This window comes from Sarcophilus harrisii, chromosome 2, assembly GCF_902635505.1.
Source record: "Sarcophilus harrisii chromosome 2, mSarHar1.11, whole genome shotgun sequence".
Lineage (NCBI taxonomy): Eukaryota > Metazoa > Chordata > Mammalia > Dasyuromorphia > Dasyuridae > Sarcophilus > Sarcophilus harrisii.
This window is the reverse complement of record NC_045427.1, coordinates 24,830,810-24,850,851: the sequence shown is the minus strand read 5'-3', so window position 1 is coordinate 24,850,851 and position 20,042 is coordinate 24,830,810. Positions and strand designations below refer to the sequence as shown.

The 20,042-nt window shown below is 35.5% G+C and overlaps 1 protein-coding gene across 2 annotated transcripts in view; it reads right to left on the bottom strand.

The window, feature by feature from the left end:
* Positions 1-20,042, bottom strand: part of CTNNA2 (catenin alpha 2) — a 1,447,481-nt gene that overhangs the window by 166,393 nt on the left and 1,261,046 nt on the right. For both annotated transcript variants that reach the window (XM_031957116.1, XM_031957117.1), the window contains exons 10-11: positions 1,808-1,900; positions 38-194 (exon numbers count right to left, since the gene is read on the bottom strand). In XM_031957116.1, coding sequence (XP_031812976.1) covers positions 38-194; positions 1,808-1,900 — 250 coding nt within the window. The remainder of the gene's footprint in view (positions 1-37; positions 195-1,807; positions 1,901-20,042) is intronic.

The window sequence follows — 20,042 nt, the reverse complement described above, 5'->3', positions numbered from 1 at the left end:
ATCACCTTCCCCAAAATGACTCATTGATTGTAATTACCTGAGACAGATAAGAAGTCATCCACTGATGTGATATCATCCACAGCCTCCGTCAGGACTCGAACTTGCTTCTCCCACTGATCTTTGAAGACATCCATATTATCTTGAGCAACTTTGCTCTGAGGTCTGGCAGCTAAGGTGAGGGCAGCATTGATGACCTATTTTTTCCAGAAAATTATGTTTCAGATGATCAGGAATGATTTTTAATAGGATGAACAATTGCTAAAAGAGCCAATAATAGGATGTGTAATATCACTGATATAGGGAATACTCATGATGAAACTCTCTCTTCCAATGCAGGTCATCATCTTCCCTGCAAATTATAGTCATAGAGAGTTGAGATACTTAGTGACTTGGTCAGGATCATACAACCAGTATGTCAGATATGAGACTTTAATTGAGACAGGCTTGTCTCAAAGACAAGCTCTTTTTTCAGTACACCAAACTGATTTTCGAGAGCAATGTCCATATAAAAGCAATGATTCCATTTCATTGCCATTTGAAATGAGCTCCTACAGAACCACAACTTGGGGCAAGCAAAGGGAATAGAAATGTTGGACATCATATGCAGAAGGGGTACAGCATTTATACATTAGATTTATTTATTTTTATTATATTTATTTATTATTATTTTTAAACATTGGAATGGGGAAAACCCCACATTTCGTGTCACATAAATATTTATTTTGAAATCCCATCATTGAGCCACATACATTGCAGTGAAGACTCAAAGACTATCAGTAAATATTAACTCATTTGGGAGAATAAGGTTTAATTTTCAAATCATGCCTACAGTGTACACGGGTCTCATCATGCTTCTAATGGGAACAGATAACTGGCAATATAAAGAACATGAGAATCAATGGAGTTAGAGTAGAAATTTTATGGTTTTCTAAATGGGGTTTCTCACTGAGATGATCTAAGACTTCAACTATTCTCTGTTGAATACCTACTATTATCATTGTACTGTAAAAGAATTATAGAAAAGGCATGGAAATCTAACCCATTTCCCCTGCCTTCAGGAGATTACAAATTCCATCACCAATAGGACATTAAGAACTTTGGCTTTATAGACAGAAGTCTGGGATTCCAATCCCATCTTGGAAATTTACTACCTATAGAACATTGAATAAGTCAGAGAACCACTGAGAGCCTCAGATTTCTCATCTGTAAAATGAAGAGATTTTACTCAATGGCCTCTGGGAGTTCTTCCAACCTTAGATTTAGGATTTTATGATGCTTAGTCCTTGAATGGCCATGGAAAAGTCACTTTTACTCCTGGGACTCATTTTCCTCATGTGTAAAATGAGGGAATTGGACAACATGGTCTCTGAGGTACCCTTTAGTTCCATATCTATGATTTTATAATCCCAGTTCATGAATGAGAAAATGTCAGTGATTGAAGTAGACAGTAATAGATACTGGAGTGAAGAGAATATTACTTTCAGAGAGATCTCAATGGTTTGGGCTAGCTAGCAAATTGTTCACAGAGGACTGTTAAAAAGAGCCAAGATTTTCATAGATAAGGAAGAAAGGGAAAGGTCAGTGAATATCACAGGCAAAGGCATGAAAGATTGAGCAAGGCAAAAGTGGGATAGGGGAGGTTGAACGAATCAATGAAAATATGATCTGAAGAGGGAAAAATGAAGAGAGTGAGTATTGTTTAATTGGGTAGTAAAAATAAATGGATTTAGAAAGATGGATTGGGGGCCATGCTATGGAAGGAATACTATAGCACAAAAGGTTCTGGATCAAAGGAAATGAGATTTACCTGTGGACACAGACTATCAATCTGGGTTGCTGCCATCCGGACTAACTTCACACCTTCCTCATTGTTGGAAATGGAGCAGGCCAAGTTAGCAACCTGGATTTCAGAGAAATGGAAAGGAAATTAGATTAGAGATAAAGAAGAAATTGAGGATATTTTCAATTGAATATCTTTTCAAGAATATTCATCACATCTTAAGAGCTTACTATGTGCTAAGGACTATGCTATGTAGTGGGAATAAAAAGAAAGGTTAAACAAATAAATCAAAAAATAAGAGTGTTCCTTGCCCTCAAAGAACTTACATGCTAGTGAAGGAACATCACACAGATAAAAAGTTTGTGTAAGATATAAGCAAAGTTCATGGAAGGGAAACTGAGAAAACTTGCTGGGAAAGATGGGTTTAAAGAATTCCAGTGAGGGATTGATAAAGCATGTGATCATACAATTTTAAGATGACAAATTTAAATCTATCTATAGTCATAAAAATGCTCTAAATCACTATTGATTAAAGAAATGTAAATTAGAACAACTATAAGGTACCACCTCACACCTCTCAGATTGCCTAAGATGACAGGAAAAGATGATAAATATTGGAGGAAATGTGGGAAAATTGGAACACTAATGCATTATTGGTGGAGTTGTGAAAATGATCCAACCATTCTGGAGAGCAATCTGGAACTATGCCCAAAGGGCTATAAAACTGTGCATACCCTTTGACCCAGCAATGCCAATACAGCGCCTGGGTCTGTATCCCAAGGAAAGCATAAAGGTTAATAAAAATTTTACAGAAATATAAAACTTTTTATTTGACTTATCGAATTATTTTGATGATTTGCTCACAATGACTTAAATCCCAAAAAGTACTTCTATATAACTATCATCATCATAATTTTATTATATGTCATATTAACATATTATAAATATCATATTTATAACATTATTATGTTACAAATGACAATAATAATGATTTTTTCACATTTCTATCACATATTAAAGTTTACAAAATATTTTCCTCATAATAATGGGTAGATGAGTGACCAGAGTACATAATTAGAACTGGAAAGGAAGGACCTTTGAGGTCATGAAATCCAAGCTCATTTTCAATATGAGGAAATTGAGTCCCAAAGTGATTTGTGCAAAGCTACTTATCTCCAAGTTACAGATGAAGAGAGGGAAGGTAAGGAAAGATAAGGGTCACACTATTAGGGAAAACTAAAGCTAGGTCTTGATTTTAGGTCTTCTGATTTTCAAGATTGATATTTTCTTCAATTGAATATTGGTCTGGTTTTCTCCAAATCTGACTTCTGTTCATCCCTATAAACAGAATTTATATGAAATATGCCAGTTTTGTTAACCCCCTAGAGAAATTTTTATATATTATGTAGGCTGTTCACTGTCTACAAAGGCAGCCCCAGCAGTTCAAAATTAGTCACAGAATAATTTAAACCCCACCCCACCCCCAACTCCAACCATATTCTAGTCTCCTCACAGTGTTCATCTGTCTCATCTTGCAGCTCACATTTCTAACTTTGCCAGGATACATCTGCTCTTCACCAGAAACATTTGGATTCACAGTTATTCCCAAAGTGGCTTACATGTATCATGAGATCCAGCCACAACTTTTTGGGAGTCAGGAGTCTTCCCCGTCTTCAGAGAGATTTCCAGACTCCAGTTTAGAACAAGGTACCATTTTTCATTTTAATTTCATAGTGAAACAAATAGGCCCTTGATAAATGTGCCCAACTGATTGTCTCTTAAGTGCCTCATCTGTCAAAGGAACCAGTAGGACTAAAAGATCTCTGAGATCCTTACAAGTCTAATACTAAGAATATGTCCACAATTTTTAAATAATTTTAAAAGAAAAAATTATTTAAATTAATATCCTCTCAACAAGGTGCTATTCTGCATGATGTGTGTATTTCTCAGACATCAAAAGCCTTAAAGTCCCTAGGAAACAATATTAAAGGTATTCTGGGAATCAGAATACCAACCAATGGACATGTGGATACTAGAACTTTAGTGATTGCTACAGAATTATAGACCCTGAGATATTAAATCATGTGATTCATTTTTAGGAGATATACATATAAATGTCAGTCAAATAATCAGCAAGTGTTTAATTAACATCTATGGTCAATATGAAGAAAGGTCATGTTAATTAATCCACTCAGCATTCCTATTCCTTCTCATTTTGAAACAACTCTTGCAGGCCATGAATTCCATCCAGTAAATTCTTTCTATTTGAGTATAAGCTACAGGAGGGCAACGCCTTAACATTTTTATATTTTATAGCTTATCATAGAGATCAGCACAGAGTTTTTTATAAAGTCTTTCCATTCATCCATACATTCATCCATCCAAACCTTCCTACAAACATCCATGAATCCATCCATCAAATTATTAATTTATTTATATGAAGGACTGAACCTTCCCAAAGTGCTATAAGGATGTCAGCAATCAGTAGTGAACAAGCATTTATTACTCTGTGCCAGACTTTGTATTAAACATAGGGAATACAAGTACACACAAAAGGAAAGATAGTCCCTGAGCCCAAGGAGCTTATGTCATTATGTAATATTCTAATAACTCAAAAATGAAGTTTAAGAGTGGGAAAGAGAAAGCAAAGAGCAGTATGGAGTACAGACTAGAAAGAAAAGAAAAATGAGTGATCTTGTTGTCTGTTGTTCCTTGAGTAAAGGTTCTGGGAGGAGTCATCTAAATAAAGTGAGAGGCTATGGGGACAGGAATTATCTCAACATGTGGATTCTAAGACTGCTGGGCTTCCAGGACTTAGACTAAGTAGGGAAGAAGAAGTCTAGAAGACAACCTGGAGAGGATATAAACCATAGGAAACAATCTGGATAATCTTGGTTCAGACATTTTTTAACATCTCTGGACTAGAGATTCCCCATTTTTCTTCAGTTTGAATTTAATCTATCTTTTTCTTTTCACATTTTTACCCTTTACATTTCTATCTTTAGACCCTCTGCTTTCCACACAAAAGAGTCTTTTGTCTACAGACACTACTCCATATCCAAGCTCTGTGAAATTGAACTAGCCATTCTCTATGCCTAGAATTTAACATTAACTCCATTTAGTATTGCAAACCTTTTACATCCTGGTTCCAATCCACATTTCCATTTTCCCCTCCCCAATACATTAGTCTCCCTCACAAACTCTATGACAGGACTTCCGGAGATGGAGCCAAGATGGCAGAGACATTTTTTTGTTTGTTTTCTTTCAGATCTTCTCATATAACCCTCAGCCTAATTAGCAAATCCAAGCACTGAATTAGCTCTGGAAAAGCAGAATCCACAAATATTGGGAGTGCAACAAATTATCAGCAGAAGATAATTTTGAAGATCACCAGAAAAGGTCTGTTTCAATTGGAAATGGGATGGAGGAAGTAAAGCACAAACAGCTGAATGCAAACACCAGTATAGACAGCACAGAGTCCCAGGGCAGTGTGGACTCCTTGTGGTAGAAATTCTACAGGGAGGAATCTATAGGAATCTATAGCAGTGTTGTCCACTCTGGCCTGGTTGTAAGCCAGTAGATCAGCAGAAAAGTTATAAAGTATCCAACACAAACACAAAAGGTCAAGAGTGAACCCAGAAACACCAAAAACTCAAAGGACCTGGCCATGCCCACCCACCACTGGGAATGAATCAGCATTGACCCCCAGCAGCCCCGGCAGCTTATAGAGGAAATGCTTATAGAGGAAGCTTGGAAAACTACCCCCCACCTTAAAAGCAGACCTTAATTTAAAAAAAGGGTAAAAAAGTAAAGAGGATTCTGATGATAGACAGCTTTTATGGTGAAATAGAAGAACAGATTTAAAACTTTGAGGAAACTAAAAGCAGATTGTCTCCAGATAAAGGTCCCAGCATACAAGGCTCTCCCAGAAGAAATTAAAAAGGGTCTTAAAAGAGAGCTAGAAGAAAAATGGGGAAAGGAAATGAAAACTTTGCAAGAGGGTTTGGAAAAGGCATATAACTCATTAAAAGATAGGTTTGATAAAATATAAAAAAGAAAGCAATTCCCAGAAAAACAGAATTTGTGAAACAGAAAAAGAAAATAACTCCTTAAAAAACAAATTTTGTGAAATGGAAAAAAAAAATTCCATAGAAAAAAACAACTCATTTAAAAATTCAATTGGACAAAATATAAAAAAGTAAATGAAGAAAAATAATTTGCCAAAATTAAGAATTGAACAAATGAAAATGAATGAATCGATGAGACAACAAGAATCAGTCAAGTAAAACCAAAAAAAAAAAAAAAAATGTAAAATACCCACTGGGAAAACAACCGACCTGGGAAATAGATCTAGGAAAGACAATCTAAGGATTCTTGGACTTCCTGAAATGTATGATGAAAAAAGAGAGCCTATACACTATTTTTCAGGAAATCATCAAAAAGAACTGCCCGGATACCATAAAATCAGAAGATAAAATGATCATTGAAAGAATTCAGTGAACTCCTCCTGAAAGAGATGCCATAATTAAAACCCCAAAGAATATCATGGCTAAACTTCAGAACTATCAGACCAAGGGAAAAATATTACAAGTAGCCAGAAAGAAACAATTCAAATACTGAGGAGCCACAATAATAATTTACTCAGGACCTAACATCTTCCACTTTCAAGTATCAAAGGGCATGGAATCTGCTATACCAAAAGGCAAAGGAACTTGGCATGAAGCCAAGAATAAATTACCCTGCTAAAATGAGCATTTTTTTTTCAGGGAAGAAGATGGACATTCAATGAAACTGGCGAATTCCACTTATTTTTGATGAAAAGTCCATAGCTAAACAACAACAAAAAAATGATCTCCAGATCTCAAGAGAACTCAAGAGAAGCATGAAAAAGTAAAAAGAAAAAAAAAAAAAAACTCTTGAAAACTATTTTTCCATTATAGGTATACATAAAAAATACTTGTATAATCTGACTTTACTGTTATAAAAAAGAAACTAGAGGTAGAAAGGGGATTGCAACAGAAAAGAGGGGAAATGAAGGTAAAATGAGGGAAATTGCATCTCAGGAAGAAGCGAAGAAAACCTATTATAATTGAGGAAGAGAAGGGAGGCTAACAAATATAGTTTGAATCTTACTCTCATTAGATTTGGCTCGTAGAAAAAATATTATATATATTTGGTTTCACTGAGAAGCATCTCTCACTTTATAGAACAGTGGGAGGAGAAAGAGGAAAAGGGAAGGGGTAGGCTAAATAGACGAGAAAACAGAAATAGTAGGAGAAAGGTATATAAAAGGGGGAGAGTTTTTAAAGGGGAAGACTGCTTGAAGCAAGTAGTGCTCATAAGTAAAATACTGGGGAGTAGGGAAAGGGGAAAAGGAAAGAGAAAAGTATAATTTGGGGTTAATAGGATGGAAGCAAATACAGAATTAGTAGTTTTAATTGTAAATGTGAATGGGGTGAACTTTCCCAATAAATGTAAGCGGGTAGCAGACTGGATTAAAAGCCAGAATCCTACAATATATTGTTTACAAGAAATACATTTACAGCCAAGCGATACATACAGAGTAAAGGTAAAAGGCTGGAGCTGAATCTATTATGCTTCAGATGAAGTGAAACAAAGCAGGGCTAGCCATCCTGATCAGATCAAGCAAAAGTAAAAATTGTTCTAATTAAAAGAGATAAGGAAGGAAACTATATCATGCTAAGAGGTTCCATAGATAATGAAGCAATATCAATATTAAACATATATGCACCAAGTGGTGTAACATCTAAATTCCTAAAGGAGAAATTAAGAGAGTTGCAAGAAGAAATAAACAGCAAAAATATAATAACGGTAGATCTCAACCTTGCTCTCTCAGAACTAGATAAATCAAACCACAAAATAAATAAGAAAGAAGTTAAAGGTATATAGTATACTAGAAAAACTAGATATGATAGATCTTTGGAGAAAAATGAATGGAGGCAGAAAGAAGTACACTTTCTTCTCAGAAGTTCATGGAATCTATAGAAAAATTGATCATATATTAGGAAATAAAGACCTCAAAATCAAATGCAGAAAGGCAGAAATAGTAAATGCATTTTTTCAAATCACAATGCAATAAAGGTTACATTCAATAAAAGGCCAGGAGAAAATAGACCAAATAGAAATTGAAACTAAATAATCTCATCCTTAAGAATGAATGGGTTAAACATTAAATTATAGACACAATCAATAATTTCACCAAAGAAAATAACAATTATGATACAACATACCAAAATTTGTGGGATGCAAAGTGGTAATAAGGGAAAATTTTATATCTCTAAACTTGAACCTCTAAAAATAAAAAGAGAGATCAATAAAATTGAAACTTAAAAACTATTGAATTAATAAATAAAACTAAGAGTTGGTTTTATTTTTCTTACATTTTTTTCCTTATAGCTTTTTATATACAAAATATATGCATGGTTAATTTTTCAACATTGACCCTTGCAAAAACTTCTGTTTCAACTTTTCCCCTCCTTCCCTCTACTCTCTCCCCTAGATGCTAAATGTTAAAGTTTATGTTAAATACAATATATGTATACATATTTATACAGTTATCTTGCTGCACAAGAAAAATCAGATTTAGAACGAAGGTAAAAATAACCTGAGAAGAAAAAAAACAAAATGCAAACAAGCAATAATAGAAAAAGTGGAAATGCTGTGTTGTGGTCCATACTGTTTCCCAATATTCTTTCTCTGGCTGTAGCTGATTCTGTTCATAACTGATCAATTGGAAGTGATTTGGATCCTCTCATTTCTGAAGAGAATCATATCCATCAGAATTGATCATCATATAGTATTGTTGTTGAAGTATCTGCTCATTTCACTTAACATCATTTCATGTAGGTCTCTCCAAATCTCTCTGTATTCATTCTGCTGGTCTTTTCTTATAGAACAATACTATTTGGTTTTATGAAAAAAAGAATCAAGTATAAAACAATTAGAAGCAATCCACAACTTCAGCAAAGTTGTAGGATACAAAATAAATCCACATAAATCATCAGCATTCTTATACATCAGTAACAAAATCCAACATCAAGAGATACAAAGATAAATTCCATTTAAAATAACTGTCGATAGTATAAAATATTTGGGAATCTATCTGCCAAAGGAAAGTCAGGAACTATATAAGCAAAACTACAAAATACTTGCCATACAAATAAAGTCAGATTTAAGCAATTGGAAAATATCAAGTGCTCATGGATAGATCAAGCAAATATAATAAAAACAACAATACTCCCTAAACTAATCTATTTATTTAGTGCTATACCAATCAAACTCCCACAAAACTATTTTACTGAGCTAGAAAACATAACAACAAAATTCATCTGGAAAAACAAAAGGTAAATAATTTTAAAGGAATTAATGAAGAGGAATACAAATGAAGGTGGCGTAGCTGTACCAGATCTAAAACTGTGTTATAAAGTAGTGGTCATCAAAACCATTTGGTGCTGGCTTAGAAATAGAGAAGCTGATCAGTGAAATAGATTAGGTTTACAGAAGAAAATAGTTAATGACTATATCAAACTAGCACTTGACAAATCCAAAGACGCCAGCTTTTGGGATAAGAATTCACTATTTGACAAAAATTGTTGAGAAAATTGGAAAATAGCATGGCAGAAAGTAGGCATAGACCCCCACCTGACATATACTAAGATAAGGTTGAAATGGGTTGATGATCTAGGCATAAAGAATGATACCATAAACAAATTAGAGGAACATAGAATAGTTTACCTCTCAGATTTGTGGAAAAGGAAGGCATTTTTGACCAAAGAAGAACTAGAGATCATTATTGATCACAAAATACATGTTAAAAAGTTTTTGTACAAACAAAACAAATGCAGACAAAATTAGAGCAATAAACTGGGAAACATTTTTACATCCAAAGGATCTGATAAAGGCCTCGTTTCTAAAATATATTCTAAAAATAGAAAATAAAATAAAATTTCTAAAATATAAAATATATTTCTAAAAATAAAACATATTTCTAAAATATCTATTTGACTCAAATTTATAATAGTTTTAACCATTCTTCAATTGATAATTGGTCAAAGGATATGAACAGACAATTTTCAGATAAAGAAATTGAAACTATTTGTAGCCACATGAAAAGGTACTCCAAATCACTATTGATCAGAGACATGCAGACAACTCTTAGATACTACTACACACCTCTCAGATTGGCTAAAATGACAGGAAAAGATAATGATAAATGTTGGAGGGAATGTAGGAAGACCGGGACACTGATACATTGTTGGTGGAACTGTGAGTGAATCCAATCATTCTGGAGAGCAGTTTGGAACTATGTTCAAAAAATTATCAAACTGTGCATACCCTTTGATCCAGAAGTGTTACTACTGGGCTTATATCCCAAAGAGATTTTAAAGGAGGGAAAGGGACCCACATGTGCAATAATGTTTGTGGCAGCCCTGTTTGTAGGGGCAAAAAGCTGGAAACTGAGTGGATGCCCATCAATTGGAGAATGGATGAATACATTATGGTATATGAATGAATGCTATGAAATACTATTGTTCTATGAAAAAAAATGTCCAGCAGGATGATTTCAGAAAAACCTGGAAAGACTTACATGAACTAATGCTGAGTGGCAAGACTATATGATAAATAGTTCTGATGGGCATGGCTCTCTTCAACATTGAGATGATTCAAAGCAGTATCATTTGTTCAGTGATGAAGAGAGCCATCTACACCCAGAGCTACAACCATGGGAAAAGAGTGTGGAACACAACATACTATAGCATTGTCACTCTTTCTGTTGTTATATGCTTGCATTTTGTTTTCTTTCTGTTATTCTTTTTCTTCCTTCTTGATCTGATTTTTCTTGTGCACCAAGATAACTGTATAAATACGTATACATATGTTAGATTTAACATGTATTTTATCATATTTAACATGTATTGGACTACCTGCCAACTAGAGAAGGGAATGGGGGGAAGGAGGGGAAAATTTGGAACAAAAGGTTTTGCAAGGGTCAATGTTGGAAAAATTATCCATATGTATGCTTTGTAAATAAAAAGCTTTAATAAAAAAATAGCAAAAAAGAAACAAACAAATGAATTCTATGGCATAAACCAAATGGCTTTTTTTTGCATTCATATAACACTTGCTTTTGTTCTAGATGGCCTTCATGCCTAGAGTGCACTCTCTCTTTACCTTTGCCTCTTAGAATCTCTCACACTATCTTCTATACAAGGCTGATTCTTCCCCTCTTTCAGCTGTTACTGACCCCCTCCATTATCTTTAATTTATTTTGCACATATTCTAGATAAATTGGAATATTTACACATGTTCTTGCCTGTTATTCATTCTCATAAAATATATTTCCCTCTCATATCATGAGGAAGCCAGGGTGATTAATATTCATCCTGAAATTGGTTGGTTCACAATATTATGTCAAGGTAAAGAGGAAATTGGTTTCTTGGAAGAGTCAAGGAGATGGACTTAACCTTGCTGTTTTTATTGATTTTTTAAGAGGCTGATGATGATAACATTATTGTTTCTATCAACTCATTGTCCATTCCTCCCTTGAATGAGAGATGAAATAGAATATACTTTGTGGAGGTTTTCAAACAAATAATCATTAAACAAAAAAATATAAAATTTGTCTGAGTTATCTTCTCTATGGGTTTTGGCTCAGTGTGTCAATTTATATTCTTTCTCAGTTTCGATGTCTCTCTTTCTCTTTTTATCTCTATCTCTGTCTCTGGATTTTTCTCTCCTTCCCTTCCCCCCTCCTCTCTTTGTCTCTTTGTCTCTGTCTCTGTCTCTCTGTCTCTCTCTCTTTCTCTGTATGTGTGTGTATGTCTCTGTTTCTGTCTCTGTCACTCTCTGTGTGTGTCTCTCTACCACTCTTTCTCTCTGTATCTCTCTTTCTCTCTCTATCTCTTCTGAATTTTAGGGACTTTTCCACTAAAGCCAATGTGGAAGGATAATGGGATTTAGGCTAGAAAAACTGGGATTGGTTTCTGGTTTAGGGGTTCAGCCATTTGCTAGCTATGAGAATAATCTAAGTTGTAGGTTATCCTGTTAAGCAAGGTATTAGTAATCACCTAATTCAATTTTCTTTTTTGAAGATGAGGACACTGAAGAAAAGAAAGAGGAAATATTTTGGCCAAAATTATACAAATAGTACCTATCAGATACTCAATTCAAATTCAGGTCTTATCTTTCTAAATTCAAGGTTCCTTTCCATTGATCACATCTTCTAACCTCCTTACTTTTGGATTCTTGACATTCATTGTATGTTACAGACCTCTTTAGAAATCTGATGAAACCTATTGATCCCTTTTTCAGAATATTTTTAAGTAAAATTCAGTTGAAGGACATGCTAAATTTCCACTAGGGATTAATATATAGAATTTTTTTTATCCATATTCACAGATCAAGAACTCCTGCTTTATCAGATCATGGATTTTTGAGCTGAAAGGTACCTTAAAGGATCTCTGGGCTAACCTGATTATTTTAAAGACGAGAAAACTCAGATACAGACGCTTAAGTGATTTGTTCCATGTCATACAGTAAAATTCAGAGGTAGAATGGGAATCCATTTCTTTGTTTCAAGTTCAATGCTCTGTCCTTATTCTGACTTACTTAGCTTTAGAATTCGTTACTGAGTTGCTATGATCAACATAAAGAGGGGCAGATTAATTAAGCCACTCAGCATTCCTATGACTTCCCATTCTGGAACACCTCTTGTGGGCCACCAACTCCATGCAGTAAATGCTTTCTCTTTAAATATAACCTATACGAGGGCAGACTTTGCTGTGATACAATCATGAGTCTATTTCTGACATCTCCAAGCCATTGCTTCCCCCCAAATAAAATTCATAGTCTTCATTTTTTGAATGAAATTATTTACTTCTTAAAGAATTTAAGCTTCCTAAGAACAGAAATGTTTTTCATCTTTGTCTTTGGATCACCAGCACATTCTAGGAGCTTAATCAGTTCTCAATGATGATTTGCTGAATGACCTCCTAAAAGGCTTCGTTGGAAATAATATATTCAAGTCAAAACAAATTTATTGGTAGCCTACTATGTGGAGGGCATTGTACCAGGTCCCTGGAATATAGGAGAAGAAAGCAAAATAAGATAGGGGAATAGCACTAAGATAAGAAGGAAAGCCCTTTTGGAGGAAGTGGAATTGAGCTGAGTATTGAACAGAGTAACTAATTTCAAGTGGCAGAAATGAAGAGGACCACAGATTCAGAGCAAGAAGGGCTAGCAGGAGCTGTCCAATCCAATCCCCTCATTTTACAGATGACTAGAACATGAGGCTCAGGAAGGTTAGTTGCCTTTGGTAGGGTCCAGTCTCAGTCCTTTGCTATGCATGAGGAATAGAAAGCAGACCAATTTGGCAAGAATGTAGAGGTGAAAAGCAACTTGTTTCCAAACCCACAAAGCTTTTTACTGCATCTCCTCAATTGAAGAACAAAGCCTGGGTGCTTTCTCTTATGGACATCACAGAAGAAAGTGACTTTGCCCTGTTTATGCCTGGATTCATTGGAGAAAACAAAACAGGAAAAGAAATGCCTTGAAGGTTGAGCTTTAATTAGACATTAAAAACCAGTTCTAATAAAGCATTTGGGGCATTTAACTAAAAAGTGATATGGGGTGAATCAGAAAAAAAGGCATTTCCTTTCTCCAAAGTGCTTGTAACCGAATTACATTTTTAATGCTCCTGTGTACTTTCTATTTCCAATACTGGCATATTTTCCATTCATCCAACCCCAAAACACTGCCCCATTTCATTAATTTTTACAGCTGCAGTAGCATATTGGTGTTTTAAGAAGAACATACTATTAAAATAAAACAGATTCACCATTCGGGGATCCATAAAGCAGTTGTTTTTCATGTTTGCATTTTCATCGTCATATATTTTACGGATATTTCTTATAAAATGAGCTTATTTACTATTAACTGAGGATTCTTGAATTTTACTGTTGCCGGTCACACAATGCTCAAACACTGAAATGGCAGGAATCAAGAAAAATGTGTGTGTGTCAGATAAAGCAATGACTACGGCCGACGTCCAGCTATACCTAATGCCCCTTGGTGATGAGAGACTGCAGGTGCAAGACAAAGGAATGGACAGATCCATTGGCTTCCACCACTCAGCTCTAATGCTAGATATTGCATAAGACCTTTTTCAATCTTCCCACCTCAGATAACTCCCAACTAAAATTCCATTTACTTTGAATAAATCTTACACAAACTTAAATAAGAGAGATATAAATAAAGAACTAGCCTCAAAGCCTGGGTTCAAGTTCTGCCTCTGATACATATCTACTATGTGCCAACCTTTAAACTAGTCACTGACTTTGGTCTATGACCCTAAGTTACAGAGAAATTACTGGTCAGCTTTGATAAAAGGAGGGAAGCTGGGTGGTACAGGGGTCCTGAAGCCAGGATGATTTATCTTTCTGAGTTTAAATCTTTTCCAAACCTGTTTCATGATCAGCAACAAGAAAATCCTCCCTGGTTTGTGATGAGAATTGACTTTGGAAAATGTAAAGGGGTATGAGGCCATATTATCCCTATGTTGAAATGGGATTTTTAGCTAGCAATATGGGGTTATTTTACTATTTGATACATAATTACTTCTTGCAAGGAATTTATTTCAATAGCTCAACTCCCACAGAGTGGACATCTTCATATTTTGTCTGACTTTCAATTTTTAGGCTTGAAGAAAAAAGCCTTCTTTGTCTTAGGACCCAGACTTCAGTAAAATGGTTCATAACCCTCTTATCAACCATTTTTTAAAAATTTCCTGGCCACTGAAATTCTGTGATTCTATGATCAACACTCCCAAATCTTATATATGTGTACACAGATCAAGGGGCTTGGATTCAGGAAGCTTCTTTTTCTTGAGTTCAAATCTGGCCTCAGGCATTTACTAGCTGTATGACCCTAAGTCAGTCACTGAATTGTGTTTACCTCTATTTCCTCAATAGTAAGAAGAATGGAGTAAGAAATGACAATACACTCTAGTTTCTCTGCCAATAAAATCGCAAATGGGGTCAGGAAAAATCAGACCATCTGAAATACAACAAGTATGTTAAAAACTCAAGTCCTCTCCAGCCATTCTGGACAACAATTTGAAATTCTGCTCATTGGGGTTTAAAACTCTGTCTATTCTTTGATCCAAAGGTATCATTACTGAGTCTGTATTCCAAAGAAATCATAGAAGAGGGAAAAGGCCCCGGCATGTGCAAAACTGTTTCTAGCAGCTCTTTTTGTGTTGGTGAGGAAATGGAAAATGGATGGATGTTCATCAACTGGAAAATGGCTGAATATGATATCATCTATGAATGTGATGGAATATTATTGTTCTATTGATAAGTGGGCTGATTTGAGAAAAGCCCGGAAAGACTTACATGAACTGACGTTAAGTGAGGTGAACAGAACAAGCAGATCATTATACTCAGTAGCCTGATGATCAGTTTTGATAAACTGAGCTCTTCTCAGCAATGCAGTGATCCAAGACAATTCCAACAGACTTGAGAATGAAAATGTCATCTGCATCCAGAGAGAGAACTATGGAGATGGAATGTGAATTGAAGCATATTATTTTCACCTTTTTTCTATTTCTTTTTTTCTTGCTTGTGTTTGTTGCCTTTTGTTCTGATTTTTTCTTTCACACATGGCTAATATAAAATGTTTAAAATGATTGAACATATATAACTAATATCAATTGTTTGCTGTTTTGGGGAGAGGAGAGAAAACGGAGGGAGGGAGAAAAAATTGCAACTCAAAATCTTACAAAAACAAGTGTTGAAAAAGATCTTTACATGTAATTAGAAAAATAAAATACTATTGAATTTTTTAAAAAGAACATGTCTTCCTTGTTCTAGCCATGTTTGGCTCCCCAACTTTCTGCATATGCTTATTTTCATTCTCAAGAACCTTCCTCATTGCAGAACAGCCACCGTGCTCATGTTTCAGAGACATACATGCTATCAGACTATTTGCTTGCCTCGGCTCAAATTAAAGCGATCAGTCTGTCCTGGTGACTTTAATGGAGGCAATCACCAATTCACATCCATGAACAAATTGATGTTCCTGCTTCATTGCTGAATCACTCAGCATAAATCTGTACCCTTCATATATAAAAACTTCGGGGACCTAAAATAATGCAATAAAGCATGACTGGACAGCTTCTCGATACCAGCTCATCATTAATATGCCGTTGTAGAAGGAGGAAGTCAGAAAGCTCCGCCTGCTGTGAGCTCTTTAACCAACAGAATGGATTTGATGGGCTGTTAATTATTTGGAGGTCCTTTTGTGATTTTTTTGTTGTTGTTGTTGTTTAAAAGCTTGTTTAGAAGGGTTCAGATGTTGCACACACAACTTCTGATTATGTTTTAGAGTATCCTTCAGGATAGGAGAAACAGTGAGGCAATTTCCCTGATCTCTCTATATTTCAATTTCTGAGGCTCAAATGAAATTTTTGCAAAGTACCTTGCAAACCTTAAAGTGCAATGTAAATTTGAGCTATTTGTTTTTAATATATAAATTGTGGTTAGTAAGTATTTTACTAGGAATGAAGCACTGAGCTTGACAATTATAACATGAAATTATTCAGTTGTCTGCAGTTGTGAGAGGCTCTCCATGCGATTTTCTTGGCAAAGCCACTTAAGTGCTTGATCATTTCTTTCCCCACTCATTTTACAAATGATCAAACCGAGGCAGAGTTAAGTGACTTGTCCAGAGTCTCAAAGATATGGTCTTGGTAGGCCTTAGGATAAACTCAAAATCCTTACAAAATGTGGGAGGTTGGATTTGAATTGAGGTTGATACTCTTTGCCACTGAGCTGCTCTCTTGTTATGTAATCAAAATAAGTTATAAAAATGAACCAAAATCAAGGCATTGTCTATACTAAAGTAGTGTATATTTAATTGGGGAGAATGCATAAATAAATGCTGGAAAGGAGTAGGGGAGAATAGGTATCAGACCTGACTTTAGAGATAATAGGAAATATAAATGTGGAGACCCAGTTGCCAACAAGAAAACCCATCAAAAAAGCCCAAGAGATTCAAGCATTGAGTCTAATGAGGTAGAGCTACTCCATGTATAGTGCCACGGAAAAAAGATTGCAAAATTGACATGATTTCTTTAGTTAAATAACTATAATGTGTGTGGTCCTTTATAAATTAACCCCTTCCTGCCTTTCTAATCTTTTTATACCTTCCTTCCCAAAATGGACCTTTGATCCAGTGACAAGGATCTCCTGGCTGTTTTATACATCAATCACTCCACTTCTCTATTCCAGACATCCTTTATGACTGGAACACTTTCCCTTCTCTGTTCTGACTACTGAACTACCTCGCTTCCTTTCAGTCTCAAATTTCACATTCTATAGGAAATTTCCTTCAATCACTTTTATTATCTTCCCTCTGTTAGTTCCTACTTATTTATTTTTTTTTCTTTAGGCAACTAGAGTTAAGTGACTTGCCCAGAGTTACATAGCTAGCAAGAATTAAGTATCTGAGGCTGAATTTTGAACTCAGGTCCTCCTGCCTCATGTTCTGTTCACTGCACTATCTAGCCACACCATTCCTATTTATTTTCTATATAGTGTCCTTGCTTTGTATATATATTTTTGCATGTTCTTTGCCTCATTAGATTGTAAACACTTTGAGAGGAGAAACTTTTTTTTTTACCTCTATTTGTATCCCTGGAACTTAGCACATAGTAAGAGCTTAATATATCTTTACTAATTAGTTGATTGATGACTTTCACATACAATAATCCTGATCAACTGTTATTACCTTTTTTTTATCCCTAGTGTTCAACATCTTGGTCATAGTCAATGTTTTTGATTGAATAAGGGCAGAAAGATGGTGCAGTGGAGAGAGCACTGAGCTGCAAATCAAGAATCAATCTGATTTCAACCTGAGTTCAAAAAAAAAAAAGTTTAAAACATCAACGTGAGTTCAAATCCCACCTCAGACATTAGATCCTAGAAAATTCACATTACCAGTTTGGGATTGGTTTCCTCATCTGGAGAAGTGAATGGCGAATCACTCCAGTATCTTTGTCAAGAAACCCCCAATGGGGTTTTGAAGGGTCAGACGTGACTAATACAACTGAACAACAACAACAATATGGTATTACATTGCTCCTCACAGAGCAAAGATTATTTCAAATGAATTGAAATGTGCCCAGAAATGAGGCCCTTTTGGCAATACTAACAGCAGAAACTTCAGCCTCTATAGTGGTTCCAATGGTGGGTATTCACAGTAATATTTGCTAGCAAATTCCTGCCTCAGGAGCAAATCAAATCACTCCAAGTAAGCCAGTTGGGCCCAAGATTTCCTGTAACAACTAAGAGTGGGGCCTTTCTCAGACTCCCCCTGCTTTTCCTTTAAATCCTTCTCAGAATTCAAGACGCAAATAACATCCTCTACTCTTTGAAGCCTTCCCTGTTGACAATAGACCACCAGGCACATAGACTTGAACTTCAGTGGCACTTATTATCTGGATTATTGATTCAGCATTTAATTATCCACTTTTTTGTGCTATTAGTTTCCTGTTTAATACTAATAACAGCATTCATGTAACACTTTAAGATTTTTGAAGCACTTTAGATATTGTATCTGACTTGATTCTCACAAGAACCTGGGGATATAAGTACTCTTAATATCCCAATTTTAGAGATGAGGAAATGAGCTGAGAGGTTAAATGATTTGCCCAGTGAACATATTAAATTCCTATAGGTATTATTTCCGCAGATTTGTAGATAGGAAGAGGGAAGGATGGGAAAAGGATAAATTTTTATATAACATCTACCATGTGCCGGGTACTATGTTATCTCATCTGAGCCTCAAGACAAAACTCTGAGAAAGGTGCTACTATTATCCCCATAAAGCTCCAGTTAAGGAAACTGAAAACAAAGATTAAATAATACTCCCAAGTTTACACATTTAGTAAGCACATGAGGCAAAATCCAAATTCAGGTTTTTTTGTCTTCATGTCCAGCACTTTGTCTTTTGGACTATTTTTCTATTTCTACAGTCTCAAATAGATTCTAAATTCTTTGTAAACAAAAAACATAGCATTAAATGGCAAGCCGAAGAGCTTTCTGGGTTTGGGTTTAGGAAGAACAAGGTTCTATTTAAATTTCCATACTAACTGTTTGACCCTAGCTAAATTCTTTAAGGTAAGCAAAATTGTCCCCATTTGTAAGCCAGAGGATTGGCTTCCGTGGCTTTTTAGATTCCTCTCTAGCTCTGGAGTTATGATTTTCATTTCTAAAATAAGGATTATATTAGTTTTACAGTGGAAAGCTCACTTGGGCCCTGGAGTCAGGAAGACTCATTTTCTTGAGGTGAAATATTTCCTCAGACGCTTACAATCTGTGTGACTCTGGGCATATCATTTAATCTTGTTTACCTCAGTTTCCTTATCTATAGAATGAGATGGAGAAGAAAAAGGCAGACCGCTCTAATGTCTCTGTCAAGAAAACCCAAATGAAGTCATGGAAGTTGGATGTGACTAATACAATTGAACAACAACAATGTGGTGATATGCTGTTCTTTACAAAGCGAAAGATACCTAAGATGAATTGAAAAGTGCCTTTTAAAAGTGAGCCCCTCACAACAATACCAATAGCAGAAACTTTAGGCAAATATGGTAATATGTTAGCCCCAATGGTGAGTGTCACTGGTAATATTTGTGAGCAAAGTGACATGGCCCCGGAGCAGGTGAAGTCACACTAAATAAGCCAGTTTGACCCAAGAATTCCTCTTCAAAGCCCTTCCTCTAACAAGATAGCCACACTGATTCTTCCAATTTTAGTGTCCTTCCTTCCCTAGTTAGTGTCTCTCCTTCCTTATTTCTCTTTATTTAGCATGTATTTTCTCTCTACTTTTATGGATAAATATTAATTTCCCCAGAAGAATATAATTTCCTTCAGAATTTAGGTTGTTTTGTCTATTTCCACTTGTTTTGTGCACATGAAGTACTTAACAAAAGGCCTGCTAAATGAATGAGATTGATCACATGGTGAGCGGAATCACACTTTATCTATGTCCTAATTGCACCCATTTGCCCTTGACTCTGGAATCACAGGGACCATCTCTTTGCCCTCTGTCAAAGACTCCGGCTCCCTCACAACTGGTACACACACTCCTATGTGCCCTGCTCAAAGGGAGTCACATCAGCTTGCTCAGGGAGAATTTCCAGTCACCACCTGAGCTGTGATCTGCTGGGAAAGCTGACTTT